The sequence below is a fragment of the Trachypithecus francoisi genome, unplaced genomic scaffold (assembly GCF_009764315.1).
Source record: "Trachypithecus francoisi isolate TF-2019V2 unplaced genomic scaffold, Tfra_2.0 Lachesis_group11, whole genome shotgun sequence".
NCBI classification, from domain to species: Eukaryota; Metazoa; Chordata; class Mammalia; order Primates; family Cercopithecidae; genus Trachypithecus; species Trachypithecus francoisi.
The window spans coordinates 88,277,220-88,301,652 of NW_022681456.1; the positions used below are offsets into that span (position 1 = coordinate 88,277,220).

Below are 24,433 nucleotides of genomic sequence, written 5' to 3' on the forward strand. Positions count from 1 at the left end.
GAGGGAACCACCCAACCCAAAAGCTAACTTTGAGTAAGTGGTGGGGTCTGGTAACATTTTTCTGCCAAACCCTGAAGGTACAATACTGAAGAAGCTTCCCAACCCAAAGGCAATAGACTGATCAGCCGACTTTGGGTAAGTGATGGGGTACCTGGGTAAAGAATGGGATTGGGTTAGAGGCCCAACTTAGGAGAGTTAGAGTTTCTCCTAAGACAGAGATGGTTAAAGGGTCCTCTTGATAAAAAAGCAAGGACACTTGACCATAATGGGTTAGAGGCCCAAATTTGGAGGGTTAGAAATCCTTCCAAGATTTAGGTGTTAGAAATCCCTCTCAGTAAAGTACTTCTCATGAAGTCCTAGGCTAAGAATGGGCTTGGTACTATGGCCTGTTAACTGCTATTCCCTTTGGATTAATCTGCCTGGCAGTCTCTGCTGATGGCTGTGGGTGACAGGATTAGGCATGTACAGAATCTTGGGACATGGAGTGCTTTTTCCTCCCTAAAAGGGGAAACTTGAGAGCTGATGGGACTGCTGCAAAAGATCACTTCTTGACTGACAAGTGACCTGCTGAACTTTTCAGTGGTGCTGCAATGGGTGGGTCTTTCTCTGGCCTCCTTGAGCATTTCGCCTTCTCCACCCTGCCACAGGCAACGTTTTTCTCTCTCTCCTTTCCCTTTCTTATCTTTTCTATTACTCAGGGTGACCATCTTACCCAAGACCACATGTTGAAACTCTTGGTTGGAGGTTGGGTTAACAATGATGGGGGCAAGTTTGAGCCTTGCCAGTTTGATATTGGGTGTTAAGCAGAGTGGCTAGTGTCTATGTTTTGTCACACATATTTTGTTCTGGCCAGATGGAAAAAGATGATCATCCTTTGTGTTCCCGCTTGGCCCCCAGGGCAGTGATGCAGCCAGCCAGGTCTCAGGGAGAGGGAACCCAGAAGCCTGGCATGCTGGAAAAAGGGTAAGAATTTCTTACCAGCCAGACTTCTGGTCTCTCTCTCTCTCTGTGTGTGTGTGTGTGTGTGTGTGTGTTTTGTGTATGTGTGTGTGTGCAAACTGGATGAGGTTTCCTTCTGGTCAGTCCTTGGGAGCTTGACCTTGCAAACACATGGCAGTACTTTCTCTTGTTCTCTGCCATTACAATGGCAGCCCAGGTTCGGGATTGAATTCCCAGCTTAAGGGATCATCCTTTGTCTTCTATTTGTCTATGTATTTATATGTATTATGTGTGTGTAATATAAAAGAACCTAAATTAATAGGTTTAATAATAATAAGTTCAAATCAAATATTTTGTCACATAAGTAAAAAGTGTAATGCCTTTTAGTTCATGTGACTTAAGTAATCTTTGGGAAATAAAAACAGTTTTAAAGATTATTGGTAAAATGAAGACATTTGGTCTAAATTATGCAGGTCAGATATTAAGTTTGCTAAATGCCTTAAGGTCGTAAACTGCCGCTTTGACTTTTTTTTTTTTGAGACGGAGCCTCACTTTGTTGCCCAGACTGTAGTGCAGTGGTGCAATCTCGGCTCACTGCAAGCTCTGCCTCCCAGGTTCACGCCATTCTCCTGCCTCAGCCTCCTGAGTAGCTGGGACTACAGTCACCCGCCACCACACATGGCTAAGTTTTTGTAATTTTAGTAGAGATGGGGTTTCACCATGTTAGCCAGGATGGTCTCGATCTCCTGACTTCGTGATCCACCAGCCTCGGCCTCCCAAAGTGCTGGGATTACAGGCCTGAGCCACCACACCTGGCCCTTTGACTTTGAAAATTGTTCAATTTACCTACTTTGGCTACTTTGGAGCATTAGATTCTAGATAAGGCAAGGGACATGTGGAGTTAGCCACACACTGTAGCTATGCTGGAAAAAGTCAGCCCTTATCTGCATTTCTGTGTGTTGTCCTAGGCTGCACACCAAGTACATAATTAAAATCCCAAACTTACCAAAGTTTTCATCAAAAGTAAAAGAGTTAGCATTGTAACATATAATTAAGACTACTGAAAAAACAGTTCTACATGCAAAGTGTGTAAGAAAAGTGAAATGTGTTTTTGGTGAAAGATTATAAGAACGTATGGGAATGTGGATTTTTCTTGCCCAAATTAAAGGATTAAAGAATTGTTTTAAGTTAGATAGAATAAAGCCAAAGGTTTAAGCAAGTTATGGAAAGTGTGTAAAAAACAAATCTTGTAAAAAAAGATTCTGTATGTGGACATTGGCTAAAACTAAAGGGGTATTATTATTCAGTTTTTCCATAAGTTAAACATTGGAATAAAAACACAACAGGTTTTTCTTAGAGGAAAAACCATCTCATGCTGTGCTCTTTAACAAAAATTTGTAAAGGCTTATAAAAGGTTTATGAAAATCTTACCATATGGTCAAACTGATTAAGATGAAATACTTTATTTGTAAGGTTTCATTAAGAATTAGGTTTGACATCAATAATGCACTAATGCAACAGAGACATTTGGCTTTTTTGGTATAAGAGTTATGTAGGAAGCATTATCAAATATAAAATGGTGTTTGGTTTTCTTTGGGCTATATTCATATATATACGCTACTGGTATGTGTTCCAAAATAATGGGAAACTGCTACAATTCTGATACAACTTAGTGTATGCTATTAATAATTATAATTGTTACATGAAATTATTGTGTGCACAGAGGTACCCCAAATTTCCTAGTCAATCGTGGCTTTAATAGTGGCTGTTCTAAAAGATTTTTTCATCCACAGACAATCATTCTTGTTTTAATCCTCTTTAAAAGACGGTTTTATAATCAACAATAGGACTTTGACAGATGTCCTAAAATGCAAGCTTCTGATAACTTTGGAAATTGTGACATTAGAATAGAAGAAAAAACTTTCAGAACTCTCATAGAGAGGTGAAATGTTCATGAATATCAAGCAGAACAGGATTAACTAAATTAACCGAAACAATAGAAGACTAAAGTAATCTTTTGACTTTGCTTAAAATGTTGCTGACCCTTTGTTTTGTTTTTCAGAGTCAAGGAAACTTTTCTTTTGAGCTATTTACAGCTTGTAGCAATCATGTAAAGTATACTCCTCTGAACAAAATTTGGAGCATGTTTGTTTCTCTCTACCTGATTTCTCCAGAATCTGGAAACTATCTGTGAGTATTCTTAACTTTTAGCAATATAGTTATTTGCATAAGTGCAGTAAGAATCTGTTTTCTATTGTAACAGAACACGATTGGAGAAACTGGTTATTTTACCAAGGCTTTGACTGGAATAGCATGCTTTCCTTTGAGGAATCAAACTTGACTTGTAAAGCCAATAAAATCCCTTTGGGGAACTGGCCTCATATTTGCCTACACAGTCCCTGTACAGGGTTTCTAACCTATTGTAAGAATGCCACTTTCTAATAGGTCCAGGAGTCCCAAGTTATCTTGGGACCTCAAAAGGAGAGAAATTTACCCTACTCATAGGTGTTTTGAGGGTTCAAACTCATTGCAAGGCTTGGTTCTAAAAAAGTCTTATCTGAGATTCCTTCTATGGAGCAGAGTTCCATCAAAGTCAAATTACAAAAGGCTTATGTGAAAAATAATTATTCTTGCTGCACTTTATACAAAAAAATCAGGCCAAGTATAATAAAGCAAATCAGTGTTACTATGACTTGTCTTTAGTAAAAAATGGGAAACTGGAGAGAGAAACTGTGTTTCAAGAGCTATGCTACACTTGTTATTAAATTCTAGTCTCATCAGTTGCTTTTAAGTTAGTTGCTGCAATTTAGGCTAACCCTTCTTATTCCTGTGAACCAACCAGTGATCTCTAGCTGTTGCTCAGAAGAAACAAGGCAGATGAGTAATGTAAAAATCTGGATCAATATTCTAATTCTGGACATAATGGAATCATCTAGCAAGGTCATCTCAGCTTGGTTCCAACAGCTGCCCTTATAATTTGGAAAGCCTTATAATTTAGTTTACTTGAGATAATTTTACTTATTTTGCTTTACTCTTGTGGAATACATTGTTATTGCACTCTGTATAGGAATAAGGATAAGCTTACTCAACGTTTTCTTAAATTGAACACTTATTAGTCTTCCAAATATCACTTTTTGTCAGAACTTAAGAGTCATCAATGTCCCTCACCATACTGATGCTTTCTGACTGAGCTCCTCTCTACTCTGAACACAAGATATTTCATAGTTAGGCAGGAATACCATCACTCCTATCCAGCCCAAAGAAGTTACTAGAGATGGATCTTCATCCCTTTGCAACCCTTAGGATGAAAGGTTCTGTTATAAAAGGAAGGGGGGAAATGTCAGAGGCATGTGAACCAGAGCAACTCCATCTTAAATAGGAGCTGAGTAAAATGAGGCTAAGCTACTGAGCTGCATTTCCAGATGGTTAAAGCATTCTAAGTCACAGAATGAGATAGGACGTTAGCACAAAGTACAGGTCGTAAAGGCCTTAATGATAAAACAGGTTGCAGTAAAGAAGCTGGCTAAAACTCACCAAAACCAAGATGGTGATGAGAGTGACCTCTGGTCCTCCTCACTGCTCCACTCCCACCAGTGCCATGACAGTTTACAAATGCCATGGCAACATCTGGAAGTTGCCCTGTATGGTCTAAAAAGGGGAGGCATGAACAATCCACTCTTTGTTTAGCATATCATCAAGAAATAACCATAAAAATGGGCAACCAGCAGCCCTTGGAGCTGCTCTGTCTATGGAGTAGCCATTCTTTTATTTCTTTACTTTCTTAATAATCTTGCTTTTGCTTTGCACTGTGGGCTTGCCCTGAATTCTTTCTTGCATGAGATCCAAGAACCCTTTTATGGGATCCAGATCAGGACCCCTTTCTTGTAACACCTCTGGTCTCAAACATTTTTGATAAGGAATACTCAAACTGTATTAACTACAGTCCTCATGTTGTTCATTTGCTCCCTAGACTTATTCATCCTACATATCTGCAAGTTTATATCCTTTGACCTACATTTCCACATTTCCTCCCCAAACTCTTTGTAACACCTGTTTTATTCTCTATGTCTGTGTATTACTTTTTTTTTTTTTTTCAAAAAAAGATACCATGTATACATGAGATCCTGTAGTATTTTTCTTTCTGTTTCTGGCTTATTTTACATACCATTATGTGTCCTACAGATTCATCCATGTTGTGGCAAATGAGAGGATCCCCTTCTTTTTTAAGGTTGAATAACATTCTATTTTATATGCGCATGTGTTTCTTATCCATTCACATCCATGGGCACTTAGATTGTTTCCATATCTTGGCTATTGTGAATAATGCTGCAATGCACATGCAAATAACATTTCTATGTGCATAGAAAAAACATGGAAGGCCATACAACAATATATATACAGTGATCGTCGCTGCTTGCTGAGATAACAGGTGAACTTTTTTCTTTTTGCTTGTATTATTCCATTTGAAAAATTGTATTTTCTAACTTTTCTACCAAATCTATATTAGTTAATTCATTCATGTATTCATTTTTAATAAATAAATTAGCATTTATTAATAAAGAATGAATATATATATTATACTTTAAGTTCTAGGGTACATGTGCACAACATGCAGGTTTGTTACATAAGTATACATGTGCCATGTTAGTTTGCTGCACCCATTAACTCATCATTTACATTGGGTATTTCTCCTAATGCTATCCCTCCCCCAGGCCCCCATCCCATGACAGGCCCTGGTGTGTGATGTTCCCCTCCCTGTGTCCAAGTGTTCTCATTGTTCAATTCCCACCTATGAGTGAGAACATGCAGTATTTGGTTTTCTGTTCTTGTGATAGTTTGCTCAGAATGATGGTTTCCAGCTTCATCCCTTTCCCTTCAAAGGACATGAACTTATCCTTTTTTATGGCTGCATACTATTCCATGGTGTATATGTGCCACAGTTTCTTAATCCAGTCTATCATTGATGGACATTTGGGTTGGTTCCAAGTCTTTCCTGTTGTGAATAGTGCCACAATAAACATATGTGTGCATATGTCTTTATAGTAGCATGATTTATAATCCTTTGGGTATATACCAAGTAATGGGATGGCTGAGTCAAACGGTATTTCTAGTTCTAGATCCTTGAGGAATCGTCACACTGTCTTGTCTTCCACAATGGTTGAACTAATTTACACTCCCACCAACAGTGTAAAAGCGTTCTTATTTCTCCACATCCTCTCCAGCATCTGTGGTTTCCTGACTTTTTAATGATTGCCATTCTAACTGGCGTGAGATGGTATCTCATTGTGGTTTTGATTTGCATTTCTCTGATGACCAGTGATAATGAGCATTTTTTTCATGTGTCTGTTGGCTCCATAAATGTCTTCTTTTGAGAAGTGTCTGTTCATATCCTTTGCCCACTTTTTGTTGGGGTTGTTTGTTTTTTTCTTGAAAATTTATTTATGTTCTTTGTAGATTCTGGATATGAGCCCTTTGTCAAATGGGTAGATTGCAAAGATTTTTCTCTCATTCTGTAGGTTGCCTGTTCACTCTGATGGTAGTTTCTTTGGCTGTACAGAAGCTCTTTAGTTTAATGAGCTCCCATTTGTCTATTTTGGCTTTTGTTGCCATTGCTTTTGGTGTTTTAGTCATGAAGTCCTTGCCCATGCATATGTCCTGAATGGTATTACCTAGGTTTTCTTCTAGGGTTTTTATGGTTTCAGGTCTAACATTTAGGTCTTTAATCCATCTTGAATTAATTTTTGTACAACATGTAAGGAAGGGATCCAGATTCAGCTTTCTGCATATGGCTAGCCAGTTTTCCTAGCACTATTTATTAAATAGGGAATCCTTTTCTCATTGATTGTTTTTGTCAGGTTTGTCAAAGATCAGATGGTTATAGATGTGTGGTGTTAATTCTGAGGCCTCTGTTCTGTTCCATTGATCCATATATCTGTTTTGGTACCAGTCCCATGCTGTTTTGTTTACTGTAGCCTTGTAGTATAGTTTGAAGTCAAGTAGCATGATGCCTCCAGCTTTGTTCTTTTTTTCTTAGGATTGTCTTGGCAATGAGGGCTCTTTTTTGGTTCCATATGAACTTTAAAGTAGTTTTTTTTTCTCCAATTCTGTGAAGAAAGTCATTGATAGTTTGATGGGGATGGCATTGAATTTATACATTACCTTGGGCAGTATGGCCATTTTCACAATATTGATTCTTCCTGTCCATGAGCATGGAATGTTCTTCCATTTGTTTGTGTCCTCTTTTATTTCATTGAGCAGTGGTTTGTAGTTCTCCTTGAAGAGGTCCTTGACATCCCTTGTAAGTTGGATTCCTAGGTATTTTATTGTCTTTGTAGCAATTGTGAATGGGAGTTCACTTATGATTTGGCTCTGTTTGTCTGTTATTGGTGTATGGGAATGGTTGTGATTTTTGCACGTTGATTTTGTATCCTGAGACTTTGCTGAAGTTGCTTATCAGCTTAAGGATAAGCTTTGGGCTGAGATGATAGGGTTTTCTAAATACACAACCATCTCCTCTGCAAACAGGGACAATTTGACTTCCTCTTTTCCAATTGAGTACACTTTATTTCTTTCTCTTGCCTGATTGCCCTAGCCAGAACTTCAACACTATGTTCAATAGGAGTGGTGAGAGAGGGCATCCCTGTCTTGTGCCAGTTTTTAAAGGGAATGCTTCCAGTTTTTGCCCATTCAGTATGATATTGGCTGTAGGTTTGTCATAAATAGCTCTTATTATTTTGAGAAACGTTCCATCAATGCCCAGTTTATTGAGAGTTTTTAGCCTGAAGCGCTGTTGAATTTTGTCAGAATCCTTTTCTGCATCTGTTGAGGTAATCATGTGGTTTTTGTCGTTGGTTCTGTTTATGTGATGGATTATGTTTATTGATTTGCATATGTTGAACCAGCCTTGCATCCCAGAGATGAAGCCAACTTGATCATGGTGGATAAACTTTTTGATGTGCTGCTGGATTCGGTTTGCCAGTATTTTATTGAGGATTTTCGCATCAATGTTCCTCAGGGATATTGGCCTAAAATTCTCTTTTTGTGTGTGTGTCTCTGCCAGGCTGTGGTATCATGATGATGCTGGCCTCATCATGATGAGTTAGGGTGGCTTCCCTCTTTTTCCATTAATTGGAATAATTTCAGAAGGAATGGTACCAGCTCCTCCTTGTACCTCCAGTAGAATTCAGCTGTGAATCCGTCTGGTCCTGGACTTCTTTTACTTGGTAGGCTATTAATTATTGCCTCAATTTCAGAGCCTGTTATCGGTGCATTCAGAGATTCAACTTCTTCCTGGTTTAGTGTTGGGAGGGTGTATGTGTCCAGGAATTCATCCATTTTTTCTAGATTTTCTAGTTTATTTGTGTAGAGGTGTTTATAGTATTCTCTGATGGTAGTTTGTACTTCTGTGGGATTGGTGGGGATATCCCCTTTATCATTTTTTATTGCATCTATTTGATTCTTCTCTCTTTTCTTCTTTATTAATCTTGCTAGCAGTCTATCAATTTTGATGATCTTTTCAAAAAAGCAGCTCCTGGATTCATTGATTTTTTGAAGGGTTTTCTGTGTCTCTATCTCCTTCAGTTCTGCTCTGATCTTAGTTATTTTTTGCCTTCTGCTAACTTTTGAATTTGTTTGCTCTTGCTTCTCTAGTTCTTTTAATTGTGATGTTAGGGTGTCGATTTTAGATCTTTCCTGCTTTCTCTTGTGGGCATTTAGTGCTATAAATTTAAAGACACTGCTTTAAATGTGTCTCAGAGATTCTGGTACATTGTGTCTTTGTTCTAACTGGCTTCAAAGAACGTATTTATTTCTGCCTTCATTTTGTTATTTACCTAGTAGTCATTCAGGAGCAGGTTGTTCAGTTTCCATGTAGTTGTGTAGTTTTGAATGAGTTTCATAATTCTGAGTTCTAATTTGATTGCACTGTGGTCTGAGAGACAGTTCGTTGTGATTTCTGTTCTTTTACGTTTGCTGAGGAGTGCTTTACTTCCAACTATGTGGTCAGTTTTGGAATAAGTGTGATGTGGTGCTGAGAAGAATGTATATTCTGTTGATTTGGAGTAGAGAGTTCTGTAGATGCTGTTAGGTCCGCTTGGTGCAGAGCTGAGTTCAAGTCCTGGATATCCTTGATAACCTTCGTTCTCATTGATCTGTCTATTGTTGACAGTGGGTGTTAAAGCTTCCCATTATTATTGTGTGGGAGTCTAAGTCTCTTTGTAGGTCTCTAAGGACTTGCTTTATGAATTTTCATGCTCCTGTATTGGGTGCATATATATTTAGGATAGTTAGCTCTTCTTGGTGAATTGATCCCTTTACCATTATGTAATGGCCTTCTTTGTCTTTTTTGTTCTTTGTTGGTTTAAAGTCTGTTTTATCAGAGACTAGGATTGCAACCCCTGTTTTTTTGTTTTTGTTTGTTTGTTTGTTTGTTTTTTGCTTTCCAATTGCTTGGTAGATCTTCCTCCATCCCTTTATTTTGAGCTTATATGTATCTTTGCATGTGAGATGGGTCTCCTGAATACAGCACACTGATGGGTCTTGACTCTTTATCCAATTTGCCAGTCTGTGTCTTTTAATTGGGGCATTTAGCACATTTACATGTAAGGTTAATATTGTTATGTGTGAATTTGATCCTGTCATTATGATGTTAGTTGGTTATTTTGCTCATTAATTGATGCAGTTTCTTCACAGCATTGATGGTCTTTACAATTTGGCATATTTTTGTGGCAGCTGGTACTTGTTGTTTCTTTCCATGTTTAGTGCTTCCTTCGGGAGCTCTTGTAAGGTAGGTCTGGTGGTGACAAAATCTCTCAGCATTTGCTTCTCTGTAAAGGATTTTCTTTCTCCTTCACTTATGAAGCTTAGTTTGGCTGGATATGAAATTCTGGGTTGAAAATTCTTTTCTTTCAGAATGTTGAATATTGGTCCCCACTCTTTTCTGGACTGTAGAGTTTCTGCCGAGAGATCTGCTGTTAGTCAGATGGGCTTCCCTTTGTGGGTAACCTGACCTTTCTCTCTGGCTGCCCTTAACATATTTTCCTTCATTTCAACTTTGGTGAATCTGATAATTATGTGTCTTGGGGTTGCTCTTCTCGAGGAGTATCTTTGTGGTGGTCTCTGTATTTCCTAAATTTGAATGTTGGCCTGCCAAGCAAAGTTGGGTAAGTTCTTTTGGATAATATCCTAAAGAGTGTTTTCTGACTTTGTTTCATTTTCCCCATCACTTTCACATATACCAGTCAAATGTAGATTTGATCTCTTCACATAGTTCCATATGTATTGGAGGCTTTGTTCATTGCTTTTTACTCTTTTTTCTCTAAACTTCTCTTCTCACTTTATTTCATTAATTTGATCTTCAGTCACTAATACCCTTTCTTCCACTTGATCGATTCAGCTATTGAAGCTTGTGCATATGTCATGTAGTTCTTGTGCCATGATTTTCAGCTCCATCAGGTAATTTAAGGTCTTCTCTACACTGTTTTTTCTAGTTAGCCATTTGTCTAATGTTTTTTCAAGGTTTTTAGCTTCCTTGTGATGGCTTCAAACATCCTCCTTTAGCTCAGAGAAGTTTGTTATTACCAACCTTCTGAAGCCTAGTTCTGCCATCTTGTCAACCTCATTCTCCATCCAGCTTTGTTCCATTGCTGGTGAGAAGATGCAGTCCTTTGGAGGAGAAGAGGAGCTCTGGTTTTTAGAATTTTCAGCTTTCCTGCTCTGGTTTCTCCCCATCTTTGTGGTTTTATCTACCTTTGCTCTTTGATGTTGGTGACCTACAGATGGGGTTTTGGTGTGGATGTCCTTTTTGTTGATGTTGATGCTATTCCCCTTTGTTTGTTAGTTTTCCTTCTAACAGTCAGGTACCTCAGCTGCAGGTTTGTTGGAGTTTGCTGGAGGTCCACTCCACACCCTGTTTGCCCAGATATCAACAGTGGAGGCTGCAGAACAGCAAATATTGCAGAACAGCAAATATTGCTGCCTGATCCTTCCTCTGGAAGCTTCGTCCTAGAGAGTCACCTGCTTGTATCAGGTGTCAGTCAGCCCCTACTGGGAGGTGTCTCCCAGTTAGGCTACACAGGGTTCAGGGACTCACTTGAGGAGGCAGTCTGTCTGTTATCAGAGCTCTGACATTGTTGGAGATCCACTGCTGTCTTCAGAGCTGTCAGACAGGGATGTTTAAGTCTGCAGAAGTTTCTGCTGCCTTTTCTTCAGCTATGCCCTGTCCCCAGAGGTGGGGTCTATAAAGACAGCAAGCCTTGCTCCACTGTGGTGGGCTCCACCCAGTTTGAGCTTCCTAGGCTGCTTTGTTTACTTACTCAAGCCTCAGAAATGGTGGACGCCCCTCCTGCTGCCAGGCTGCTGCCTGGCAGGTCAATCTCAGACTGCTGCGCTAGCAGTGAGCAAGGGTCTGTGGACATGGGACCTGTTGATCCAGGTGCAGGATACAATCTTCTGGTGTGCTGTTTGTTGAGACCTTTGGAAAAGCACTGTATTTGAGTGGGGGTGTCCTCCTGGTACAATCTGTCATGGCTTCCCTTGGCCTGGAAAGGGAAATTGCCAGACCCCTTGTGCTTCCTGTGTGAGGCAACACCCTGCCCTGCTTCGGCTCACCCTCCGTAGGCTGCATCCACTGTCCAACCAGTCCCAATGAGATGAACCAGTTACCTCAGTTGGAAATTCAGAAATCACCCGTCTTCTACTTTGTTCACGCTGGGAGCTACAGAATGGAGCTGTTCATATTTGGCCGTCTTTGAACAGAACACGACAGAGATCAAGAAATAATACTTTTTAAAAGAACCACTTCTGTTCTTCAAAATGCTTACAATATAATAGTCAATGAAAAAAGTAGGCTAAAAACAATCTAAAATCACCAGTGCTAAATTAAGGAAGAGAAAGAAGAGAAACTAGAGCTAGAGAAAGGAAATAAATAGAAAAAAGGAAGAAAAAAAAGGAAGAAAAATCTTAACAGTGGCCCATTTGGGGGTGGCAAATTTCTTTTACAATATCTGTTCTGAAGATTCTACAGTGAGTATGTGTTACTTTTATTTATTTTTTGAGACAGGGTTTCACTCTCAGGATGAGCACAGTGACATGATCACAGCTCAGTGGAGTGTTGACCTCTCCAGGCTCAGTGCACATGTCTTTATGAGGTGGTGATTTCATTTTCTTTGGGTATATATACAGAAGTGAGATTACTGTGTCATATAAACCAGTAAAGTTCTACTTTTAATTTTGTTAGGAACCTCCATACTGTTTTCTATAATGGCTCACCAAATTACCTTCCCTCCAACAGTGTACAAAGATTTCCTGTTCTCCATACCCTTGCCAACACTTGTTATCTTTTGACTTTAGATAATGGCTGTCTTAAGAGCTGTGAGGTGATAGCTCATTGCAGTATGGATTTGCATTTCCCTGATGGTTGATAATGTTAAGCACCTTTTCACATACTTGTTGGCCATTTTTATGTCTTCTCTGGAGAAATGTCTATTAATACTTTCTAAAAATCACTGACCTAGCTTTTATAATTGATTCTTAGGAGTTGAGCTAAGAGAGGTCTGATTATATTAGTTCTTCACAATAAGAAACCAATGATGATTCATAACAAGTTTTAGAATTAATTGTATGTGGCAAGATATGTAGTGCCACCCAATTTTTGTCATTATTTAAGTTTGATAGTGATGCAGTGGTATTGTTTAAGAAGGGTCTTCTTGCCTTTTAGAAATTCATGCTGAGATATTTACAGATGATATGATATCAAGGACCTGCTGCAAAATAATTCCAGGTGATGGTGGGCATAAAAAATCCAACAAGACAGGCCTGAATTGATAATTGAAGTTGGTATACGGGAGTTCAGTATACCATTGTCTACTTTTACACGTTTAAAATTTCCAGTAATAAAAACAATTTTTAAGGGAAAAATAAAATTAAGGATGGATATCAGTCAGGGTTTAGTTTCATTTAACAGAGATCTGTTTATGCTGAGGTAAACAGATTTAATACAGGGAATTCAGTGTCTAAAAATTTGTTAAAAATTACTGGCAGTGCACTCTCTAGGCTGGGCCTCTAGGAGTAATTAGCATAACAACACATGCAACTGGCTTGCTAAGGTTAAATGCTATCTGTGCCTCCTTCAGGAATGCTGGAAATCAGGAAGCCATTATCTCAAGTGCATGCTCCAGGAACACATCACTTGAGCCAGATCTGATGATCAGGAATCATAGCCACAACTGTTGGCACCAGGGCTACCTGCTCCTGCTGCACCTGCTAGAATGGTACCAGCAAAGTGGATGCCTTGCTCTGGCCACCACCACTCTCCCATTGGTGGAATCTAAATTATATCTAGAACTCTAGCTGCAAGGGAGTGTGGGAAATGTAGTTTTCAACTTTCTATCCTTTATAGAACTGGGGTAAAAAGAGGTAGCAACAAATATTGAGTGGACCAATCCACCACAAAGTGTTAGCAATTAGGCTGTCAGTACTGTTCCCAGTACAAGGAAAGTCTTCCCTCTCCTCCAATCAAATATTACCTATTGTTAGACACAGTTCAGGTCCTATCTCTTTATTAAATTAAGCCTTACCTGATCTCTTCTGGCCTCATTGATTTCTCCACCGTTCTACTTTCCTTTCTTCTTTCCTTCCTTGTTTCCTTCCCTCCTTCATGCATGTATGCACTGTGTAGGTGTGTGTGTCTCTGAACTGGGCTTATTCTTCATTCTGCCATGTAGTTTAGTCTATATCATGCAAATGTTTTGAGGTACAGTGTCATTTTAGATAAGTTAGTCTCACTTGGTTAAATAGGCTTTAGGTGACTTAAGGCCAGGTAAGTTTCTTTGTGTATCCTTTCCTTTGATGTATAACACCATGTAGTATAAATAGCAAGATTATGTATTTTACATTGGTACTATTAATAAATTGTACCAATAAGCATACCAAGAAATTGATGCCTTCCTTAAGTACCTCACAAGATTGTGGTAAGGATCAGAAATGTTCTGTGCTAAATAAATTGTAATTTGTAACCTATTATAAATGTTGACAGATAGTAATTACGGTTGTGTTAACACCAAGATCTTCATATGATGACCCTAGTCTGCCTTTTAATTAATCATATAGCCTGATGATTATTTCTATCTTTCAGTGAAACTATAGTTCTTTGTTTCTTGAACGCAATCTGCACTTCCCACTTCTGTGCTGTTGACCACGTTCTCCCTCCACTGAGAAGTCTCAGCTCAGGCCCTATCTCCATCTGTCAGTCTCCTCTCCACCAACCAGTCTGAATGTCCAGCAATAACCGGTTAGATAACAATTTCTGGCAGAGTTAACCAAGTATCAATAGTAGTGGTGTAGATCTGTGCTTACTGACATAACTCAGGATAGGAAATGGTATCTTAAGTGAAAAAAATGTTTTAAAAACTCAATGTTTGGTATAATTTCTATTTTTGTAAATGTGTATATATTTTTTATTTGTACTCATTCTTTCATTTGACAGATATTTATTGAGTGTCTACTGTGTGCCAGGCACTATATCTATGTGCATAGAAAAACCCTGGAAGGCTATACAACAATATATATAGAGTGATCGTCTGTGCTTGCTGAGGTAACAGGTGAACTTTTTTCTTTTTGCTTATTTTATTCCATTTGAAAAATTGTATTTTCTAACTTTTCTACCAAACCTGTATTAGTTAATTAATTCATTCATTTATTCATTTATTTTTAATAAATAAATTAGTATTTATTAATAAATAATATTTTTAAAAGAATCACCTCTGTTCTTCAAAATGCTTACAATATAATACTCAATGAAAAAAGTAGGCTAAAAACAATCTAAAATCACCAATGCTAAACTTAAAAAAGAGAAGGAAGAAGAGCTAGAGCTAGAGAAAGGAAAGGAAAAGAAAAAAGGAAGAAAAAAAGGAAGAAAAATCTTAACAGTGGCCCATTTGGGGGTGGTAGAATTTATTTTACAGTATCTGTTCTGAAGATTCTACAGTGGGTATGTGTTACTTTTATTTATTTTTTGAGACAGGGTCTCACTCTGTTGCCCAGGCGGGAGCACAGTGGCATAATCACATCTCAGTGGAGCTTTGACCTCCCTAGGTTCAGGTGATCCTCCCACCATAGCCTCCCAAGTAGCTGGGACAACAGACACGTGCTACACACCCAGTTAATATTTTGTTTTGATTTTTTTGTTGTTGTTTGTTTTTTGTAGAGATGGGGTTTTGCCATGTTGTCTCAAATTCTTGGGCTTAAGTGATCTGCCTGCCTTGGCATCCCAAAGTGTTGGGATTACAAATGTGAGCGACCATGCCCAGTCATTGTATTCCTTTTAGAAGCAGGAAAAAAAAAAATTTCAAGGTCCAATCCAAATGTGACTTTTCTATGAAGCTGCCTGAGATCCCTGCATTTAACATTTTTCAAGCTTTTTCAATCCCTTCATCACTTAGTACTCAATAAATATATGATAAGTTGAATTTATACTATTTTTTCAAATGTGGCCTTGGTGATAGGTGTCATTAATTTTGTTAATTTTTCCCTTCAATTTCTATTTTGATTTTCAAGAACAAGTTAGGTTTCAGAGAGGTTATTTAATAATAATAAAAAATTATTCTTTGTGATTAATTTGTACTAGCATTTGCATAATATTGACCTAATTTTAGTGGCCAGGACTTCATCTGTTGTTTTCATTCTTTTGCCTTCTTCTCTATTTCTTACTAGTTTTACACACACAGGCATGTGTGTGTGTGATATGCATACACACACACACATATATATACATACATATGTATTTTTAATATAAACATTTAAACAGTAGACTCAAGATCTATTATTAGTCAATCCTTTCTCACTGCAGAAAATTTTTGTCTAGTGCCCTATTTCCTTCCATTTTGTAGAGAGAAAAGTCTCCTTAACCCAGATTGGAAATGCCATCCACTGAATTAACTTTCTATCAGCCCTGTAATATCACTTCAGTAGCCTGGGATGTAGTCACACAGGAGGGAGTCAATGTGGCAAGACTTTTAGAAATTACCCAGTCTAGCCCATTTGGACAGCTTTCATCAAAGAGGGGCAAGGGGTAAGAATGGGGCTCAACCATTTTAATTCATTTCAGCTTTTGCAAAATAAGGCAGATGGTAAAACATCACCACTGCATGAAGGTACCAGAAACAATCAGAGATGGGCCAGTCTCTAGCACCACCACTGTGGTTAGATGAATCAGCCTCAGACCAGGAGTCATGGGGCTCAAATCTCCCTGTCCTGGCTCTCTTCCTTCTTGAGGAGGTGCCCTGCCCTGAAGACAAGACGAGGCTCCTAGAACCTGAGATGTTATAAACATGTGTGTATTATGGCACATTACAGGATCCTGAAACCAGGGAAGTTTTATTCTAGATAAGAGACTGTGTGAATGAAAAGAATAATGTGTGGCCTGGTTATGGAAAGAGGAAAAAAGGGGGATACCTGGAAAAGTTATCATTCTAGAGCACTTTCTGTGGATCTTCAAAATAATAGAAATTAATAAGATGCTTCTTGAAATACTACTTAGTTGGGCACATTGGAGTTTGACCCTTAACTAGGCTACAGCATTCTTACGGAATTTAGGATCAGACAAAGTTCAAAGCATTGTCTAAGGGGATTTGCTAATGACATTTAAAGAAAAAAAAAAAAAACTGCTCATTGACATTCTCCTTCATTCCATGGTCCCCAGCACTTTGCTGAGAGTATCACAGTGAGGCTCCCCATGCATTATAGGCCTTGCTTTTGAAATTGCATTTGCCTCTGTGGCCATCTGCTTTTTAGACATGATTGGGCACATTCAGGGTGGCATGGCCATAGACAAGCCATCTGATTTTTAATTCGTGAGGCTGCTGTGCCCCCAAAATTCTTTTTCTCCCTCCCTACTTACTATGAGTGATCCCACAGAAACTTAAACCACAGTCATCCATATGGGAGAAAATGTGAACTCTGGAAGTTTTTCATTTCTGATGAGTAATATAGTAGCAGATGGATTAAACCAAATCCTTTGAGTATGAGTTTTTAATTCCCTAATTCCCTGACGTAAAGTGATTTCATTGAAGAGATTGATTTAATCTCTTGCAGTTGATGGATACACTACTTGCAAAATTTCAAAACATAAATTTGTTGTTTACTGGTTGACTACCAGGTTGGGTACTTGATCCCAGGATTTGCATTTTTTTTTTTAAGCTGGGATTGCTAAACTGAAGGTGTTTTTGTGTCTGTGCAGTCTGTACCCAGCTATATGTGTGCTCTGTGATCTGACACGTTAAAATAACTGAATCACTTTCATTTTAAAAACACTGCTTCAGGCCAGGCGCGATGGCTCACGTCTGTAATCTGAACACTTTGGGAGGCCGAGGAGGGTGGATCACCTGAGGTCAGGAGTTCGAGAACAGCCTGACCAACATGGAGAAACCCTGTCTCTACTAAAAATACAGAAATTAGCTGGGCATGGTGGCACATGCCTGTAATCACAACTACTTTGGAGGCTGAGGCAGGAGAATTGCTTGAACCAGGGAGGCGGAGGTTGCAGTGAGCTGAGACTGTGCCATTGCACTCCAGCCTGGCAACAAGAGCGAAACTTCATCTCAAAAAACAACAACGACAACAACAACACTGCTTCATATCATAAAAGGGGGTCTCTGTTACCTACAGCTAGCATGATAGTCTTATAAACCTGATCAGTAAGATTATGGGACATGATTCACTGTATAGTTTAAAGTGGAAGGAAATTTATAAAAGGCATAAAATTTAGATACACCTCCATAACTTGATAGACAAAGATTGCTTTAATGCATCTAGTAGCAACATGTAAAAGTTGTATAATCAGTAAATTAACTACTTGTTTATTTGTGGTAATTTATTTTTAATCAGTAGTGTTTTAATATGTTTAGTTATTTTTTTATTTTGCTATATTTTAGGGGTGTCAAGCTTCCATTTTTGGTATCTACTTCTAAATACACTCAGAACAGGAGAAATTTGGACTAATTTTCAAACTACAGATACTTTCTAATCATGATGCATTTCAAAAGTGGACTCGAATTAACTGAGTTGCAAAACATGACAGTGCCTGAAGATGATAACATTAGCAATGATTCCAATGATTTCACCGAAGTAGAAAATGGTCAGATAAATAGGTGAGTATTTTTCCACTAACACTTCCTGCCAAGTGAAAGAAATGGCTCGTGGCTCACATCTGTAATCCCAGCCCTTTGGGAGGCCGAGGTGAGTGAATCATTTGAGGTCAAGAATTCGAGACCAGCCTGACCAACATGGTGAAACCTCGTCTCTACTAAAAATACAAAAAATTAGCCATGCTTGGTGGTGCATGCCTGTATTCCCAGCTACTTAGGAGGCTGAGGCAGGAGAATCGCTTGAACCTGGGAGGTGGAGGTTGCAGTGAGCCGAGATCATGCTGCTGCACTACAGCCTGGGCGACAGAGTGAAACTCTGTCTTGGAAAAAAAAAAAAAAAAAAAAGTAAAGAAAAAGAAACGGCTATAAAAATTATTCTGATTTTTAGTTATTCTGTTGAATTATTCATTACTAAAGTTATGTTCCATTTGAAGATGCAATTTGAATTTCTTATGTGACATCTGTTGGGCATAGTCTGCAATAGCAGATGAAGCAAATAGGAAAGTAATTTATTCATCTTTTAAAATCTTTCAATTGAGACTAATAAAAATGTATGAATACACTGAACCCCAACCAAGCTCTGTGTTATGAATTAAACAGACTACTGGAATTTCACTGCATCCCATATCCAAACGTGTACTACCGTCATCTGTACATATTTGAATCAAGAAATGGTCAAAGTTGCATTTGCTAATGAATCTGTGTTAAACTACAAGTGTGTCATCCTTATAAGAGTCATTTGTAGTATGGATTTTAAATAATAATAATGGTTGACCCCAAATGACTCTATGAGGAACTATAATAGAGACATAGTACATAAAAGAGAAAGAGAAGGAAAGTGAACACGACTGAAGGGAGAAGCAATGGGGAAGAAGTAGAGGGTCAGGGTAGGAAGAGTGCTGGCCTGGGAGCTCCCAGCCACTAGCTGTGTCCTCAGGCAAGTCCTTCCAACCCTTGGGTCTTTATTGCTTACGTTACAAGAGTAGAACCAAATGTCTTTTTTAAAAAATGATTTGGGGCATTCTTAGATCCACTGATTGTCTAACTGGCTTAGCAGGAAGCCCTCCAGCTTGGGAGTTAGCGGCATAGCCTCCTAAAAGATTAGGAAAAGAGAGTGGCATATGCAGGACCGTTACAACACCTACAATGTTATACTTTGGGAGGGTCAAAAGGAAATTGGGGTGGGAAAGGATAAGAATATTATGTCAACTAACCAGGCATCTTTGTAGGAATCATTTCTGATAGTCTACATTCTGATAAAATGTGTGATTAAAAGTCCAGCATAGGATTTAGCTACCATCATTTATTAATACAGATGTTCAGAAGTTCCAGCCTTGTCTCTCCTTTTTTCCTCCTTTAAATGTTCTTAGAGGTTAAGTTCTCAACTCAGACACTCTTCCTCATTATTATCCAACTACTGTCAACTGTGCTAGATGATGGTTCTTATTATGGGACTCAAGTGTACTTACTTCTTTCACCTTTTTTGAGTAATTACTAATAATAATACCCATTTCTTGAGTGCCGGGTATTTTACATATGCTACCACATATCCTTATAACTGCCATGCAAAGCAGGTATTCTTCTGCAAATGAGAAAAATGTAAAATTTCCGTTTACAAATAAGGAAAACTAAGGTTCAGAGAAAGAAAATAACTTATCCAAGGGTACACAAAGGTCTGTCTAAAATTTGTGTATTTTTACTCTACCCTCCTCCCTCTGGTTATAATGCTTGGGCATTGGTAAAAAGCTAGTCTTTAATAGTTCTATTAAATGCTACCAGGGCCATTTTATGTGCTGTACTCCTGGAAGGTTCAGTAGTCCCTATTGACCTCCACTGAACAGTGGAAGGAATTCTCACAAGTAGGACATTGTGATTTTATAAAAATATCAAAGCAATCCATTATCAAAGCAATCCAAACCTCAAGGGCCTTAAAAGTGGGAGTCATTTATAATAGTCAGTTTAGAATCTCAACTTGATTTTTAAAAGTGTCACTTACTAAAAATGCCAAGTTTTTAGATGACTACCACTTGCAGTAGATGGGAGAAACATCCATTCTCACCCGCGACTTAGGCGCCTTGCCCGGATGAACTCACTTCCCTATAGGATCCGACCAGGGCAAGCGTTGGTGGTACAGAGGGAGGTCTATTGGCTTTTGGTTCCTGTATTGCAAATGCAGTGTGACGAGGTTTTTTTTTTTTTTTTTCCCCCTCCTTCTCTGACTCAGTTCATGACTCTTATTTCATTTTTGGCTCTAAGACAATTAAAAGCAACATTAGCATGAAGCTAATAAAGAAAAAGATCCTTGCCAGTTTTATTGAAGGTCCCTATTGGGTTATCTGGCTTACTGTATTGGTATATTTTAGTAGTCCATGATTCCTGCAAAAACTACACCTAAATACCCCTCATTCTTCCTACGGCTTTCTCAAATTTGTGAGAGGAGGGTAGGTCCAATTATATGAATCTAAGAAAACTACTTCTCCCCAAACAGTGAACTTTTAGGAAGCTGGAGAAAATGTTGAAAACAAACATTGACGTTGTGTTACTTGGCATCTAGCTGATAGCTCTGCCTGGAAACTTCGCAATTGGATACAATAAGAATTATTCTTTTAAGTGTGGTTGAAAATAAGAGTAGTGTCATTTGAACATTCAGACATCTGCCCTTATTCCAGTTCAGTTGTTTTATTTCATGCCTAAATTTTGGGGCTGTAGTCATAGAAACCTATACCTGGAATGATAATACCTTTTAAAATATCCATTAGACCAGTGCTGCCAACTGGTGTTTTAATGTGTATATGAAACACTTGGAAACCTTGTTAAATGCATATTCTGATTCAGTAAGCCTGGGGTGGGGCCTGTGATTCTGATTTCTAGCAAATTCCCAGGTGACACCCATAACTGCTGGTCCATGAGCCAAACTTTGAGTAGAAAGCTCTAGACTCTTCCTCTAAATGTGAACTTCTTGTGAGAAGGGACTGTCTTAATCATCTTTATATTTCTTCTGCCTATCCTAGTGTCTAGGCAGGGTGGACTGCCTATCCTAGTGTCTAGGTAATGTCTACAGGGTGGACATTACAAATTATGTATTGACTGAGAGAGAGAGAGACAGAGAGACAGAGAGTAAAGTACATAGCTTTGGATTTAGACTTGCATTGAATCCTGGCTCTATCATAGATCTTACTGATCTCATCCTCTGAGCTTCAATCCCATCCCTTTAAGATGGGGATAATAATAATACCTTACCTCACGGGATTGTTGGGGAATATTTAATGCACTATTATCTGTAGGTTAAGAACATAGGCTCTCCACTTAGCCTGCTTATGTTCAAACCCTGCCACAACAGGTTAGTTAGCCTATTTATTCCTAATGTTCCATTATTGGAACGCTAAGCTTGTGGGACTTATTTATATCCTACTGCTCAAGGTCATCGCCAAGGCCTAATTTTTCACAAAAAATGCAACCTCCAGCATAAATGGGTTAATAGTAATGTAACTTTGGTCAAGTTACTTAATTTTCCCAAACTGGGGCTAAAAATAGTACCAACCACATATAATTATTGTGAAAATAAATGAGGAAATCCATGTAAAGTACTTGGCACAGTATCTGGCAATAGTAAGCCTCTTAGTATGAGAAAAGTCTATCAGTAAAAATGCAGTCCCCCTTCTTTGGCAAGCACTTCTTTCTTCTCCACCTCAAGAAGCAGTAACATTGCTCTAGGTTTTGGATGATTGCTGGTTTTGCTTCTTAAATTTGGTGAAACATTAGTAGATTGTTCTAAGTATACCCAGAAAAATATGCCCATATTTTAATATTTATCTGCTATTGCTCTTTCTGTATAGTTATTGCTATTATGACCCAGGAACTATTTAACAAAATTTGATATTATTTCATTAAGATTTGTTTTTAAAAGAATTTGAGGCAACTCTTGTCACTACACCCTGAATCCACTTGTCTTTATATATCTTTTGGAGTTTGTGGGCTAAATTTTTATCACTTGAGAGGACCCTTGAAAAGTTATCCCTCTTCTTCTTCTGTGTTTTCTATACCTTAGGGAAGAAGATTCCATAACTTCTCCCTGTATTCAATTTTCATGTCAGGAAATTCTTCTCTTGCTTTCATTTCTCCTGTTACAGTTAAAGTCTTTTTTTTCCCTATTTTCAGTGGAATTTGTCCATCAAATAAGGCTTTGTTTACCTCTCAGTCTTCTCTTCTCTTTAGGTTCCTGTTTCTTCAATTCCCCCTTTTCATGTTTTCCAATCTCTTTGTTACTTGCTTCTTCCCTTTCATTTGTTTCTCTTTTTTAATACAATGTTAGCATTTCAGGGAAAGGAGTGGGAAAGGTCATTTAAGTTCAACCACTCATCTCTTTTATGTTATGACTCCTCAGATGAAACAGTATAATCTAGTAAGAACCTGATGGGTAGGAGATTAAAATAGGAAGATTATCTTTCTGTTGTACAACTCATCCTTAATTAGATTGTTACTGTTGATTTGTTTCTGGTTTTAAATAACAGCTTTCTGCTGCTTGCCTCTCTTCACAATGTACCTGAGTATAATAGCTTACATCATTTTTAAGGCTTTGTCTGTTCAGGGTCATCCAATCACCCATTGTAGAGTTTGTTTTGTTTTGTTTTGTTTGTTCACAGAGCAATTGGCTACCTAATGGTTAATTAGATTCTGTTTTATGGGTACAGACACAGTAAGAACTCTTTTTTAATAATACTTTATATCATCCTGAGATCACATGTCAAAGGCACCTTGATCCATAGCATATTTTAAGTCAATAAAGAGAAATATTACATCAAGTATATTGCCAGAGGTCGTGCTTTGTAACAAGCAAGCGCATCTTTTAAATGGTGAGATAACAGAAACTTGTGAGAAGCTGCTTGACCTAGTTATTTTGAATGGAATTTTCCATTACAAAAAGTTGGTTTTATATATTTTTTAAATGTATAGAAATACGAAGCAAAGATGTAAAGACTTAAAGAGAAGAAAAAGTTGAAACACCATATAGGGAGGCTTTAAGTACTTCATTCTTATTGAGCTAAATTTCCCTCCAGCCTAAGCTACTCCCTAATTTCTAAACAGAAGATACCTATTCAGCTTATGAGAGCTCCTCTGAGTTGTTAATGTATGGGTAGGTACATATTAGAAGGAGCTGAGAGATGGCACTGGACAAGCACAATTCAAGATGAGTGCAGTGTTGACAGTGCGGTACAGATAAAGTAGTAAGTAGGTCACAGTCCAAAAATTCCAAACCAGAGTGTAGAAGACTTGTGGATGATGAGGGTTTTGAATTGATAGGGAAAGACTGGCTGAGAGGAAGAAAGAGGACCTCCTCAAGGGAAAGTGAATTCCTACTGCCATCTGCTTTTCATTCTCTGCTCTCAGAATATTGCTGGTCTTATCTCAGCCCTCAGTCCCTCTCAGGAGGAGCAGGGGAAGCTAAGATTGGAACATTTGAGGCAAAATCAAATTAAGCAGTACCTGGAATTGCAGGGCGAGGAATTTGTGCTTGAGGCTTATTCACTGGGGGAGCCAGTGGAGATTTTTGGGAAAACCTATTAAGTCTTGTTGCAGAAAGTGGACTGAAACAGACAAAATCAAGGAGGCACTCTACAAATAATGTGTTTTAATGTGCTATTTAATGGCTACTTATGGCTCTGTCAGTCAGTATCATTATTCTCATTCTGCAGAAGTTCTGCAGGAAACAGCTGGCAGTCACACAGGGACTTACTCTTTATCCGCTTCAACTGCACAATGTTTGACCTAGCTGAATGCACCTTCATGTCACAGTGCCTGGATCTCTTTCTTCTCTGCTCACCTATGCTTTGCTATCAACCCAGGGGAGTGTTACCAGGCCTGGAATTTAGATCTTCCGTAACAGGCAGTTTATTGGTGTTTTGTTTGGTTTGTTTGAAAATGTTTAGGCTTTTCTATTAATTTAAATATAATGGAAATTCTCTCTGGAAAACAAGTCCCTCCACAGGAAAGACAGAGAGAAATTGCTGGATAGACTTAGTAGACTTGAGTTGGTTATGAAAATTACCCAGATTAGGTCAAGCACAGTGGTTCACACTTGTAATCCCAGTGCTTTGGGAAGGCAAGATTGGAAGAATCACTTGAGCCCAGGAGTCCGAGACCAGCCTGGTCAACATAGCAAGACTCCATCCATACACAATTTTTTTAAAAAATTAGCTGGGCGTGGTGGTGTGTGCCTGTAGTCCCAGCTACTTGAGAGGCTGAGGCAGGAGGATTGCTTGGGCCTAGAAGCTCCAGGTTACAGTGAGCTATGATTGTGTCACTGCACTCCAGATTGGGCAACAAAGCAAGAACTTGTCTCTAAAATAATAATA

General features: G+C 38.5%; 1 protein-coding gene across 4 annotated transcripts in view; it reads left to right on the forward strand.

Annotated features, from left to right (window-relative positions):
• SLC38A1 (solute carrier family 38 member 1) overlaps positions 1-24,433 on the forward strand; it is an 87,222-nt gene that overhangs the window by 11,779 nt on the left and 51,010 nt on the right. For 2 of the 4 annotated variants that reach the window (XM_033222327.1, XM_033222325.1), the window contains exons 2-3: positions 14,423-14,537; positions 17,868-18,083. In XM_033222327.1, coding sequence (XP_033078218.1) covers positions 17,962-18,083 — 122 coding nt within the window. In that variant the 5' untranslated portion in view covers positions 14,423-14,537; positions 17,868-17,961. Of the gene's footprint in view, positions 1-3,001; positions 3,130-14,422; positions 14,538-17,867; positions 18,084-24,433 lie in introns of all 4 variants that reach the window. The other 2 variants (XM_033222326.1, XM_033222324.1) reach the window with 2 other exon arrangements.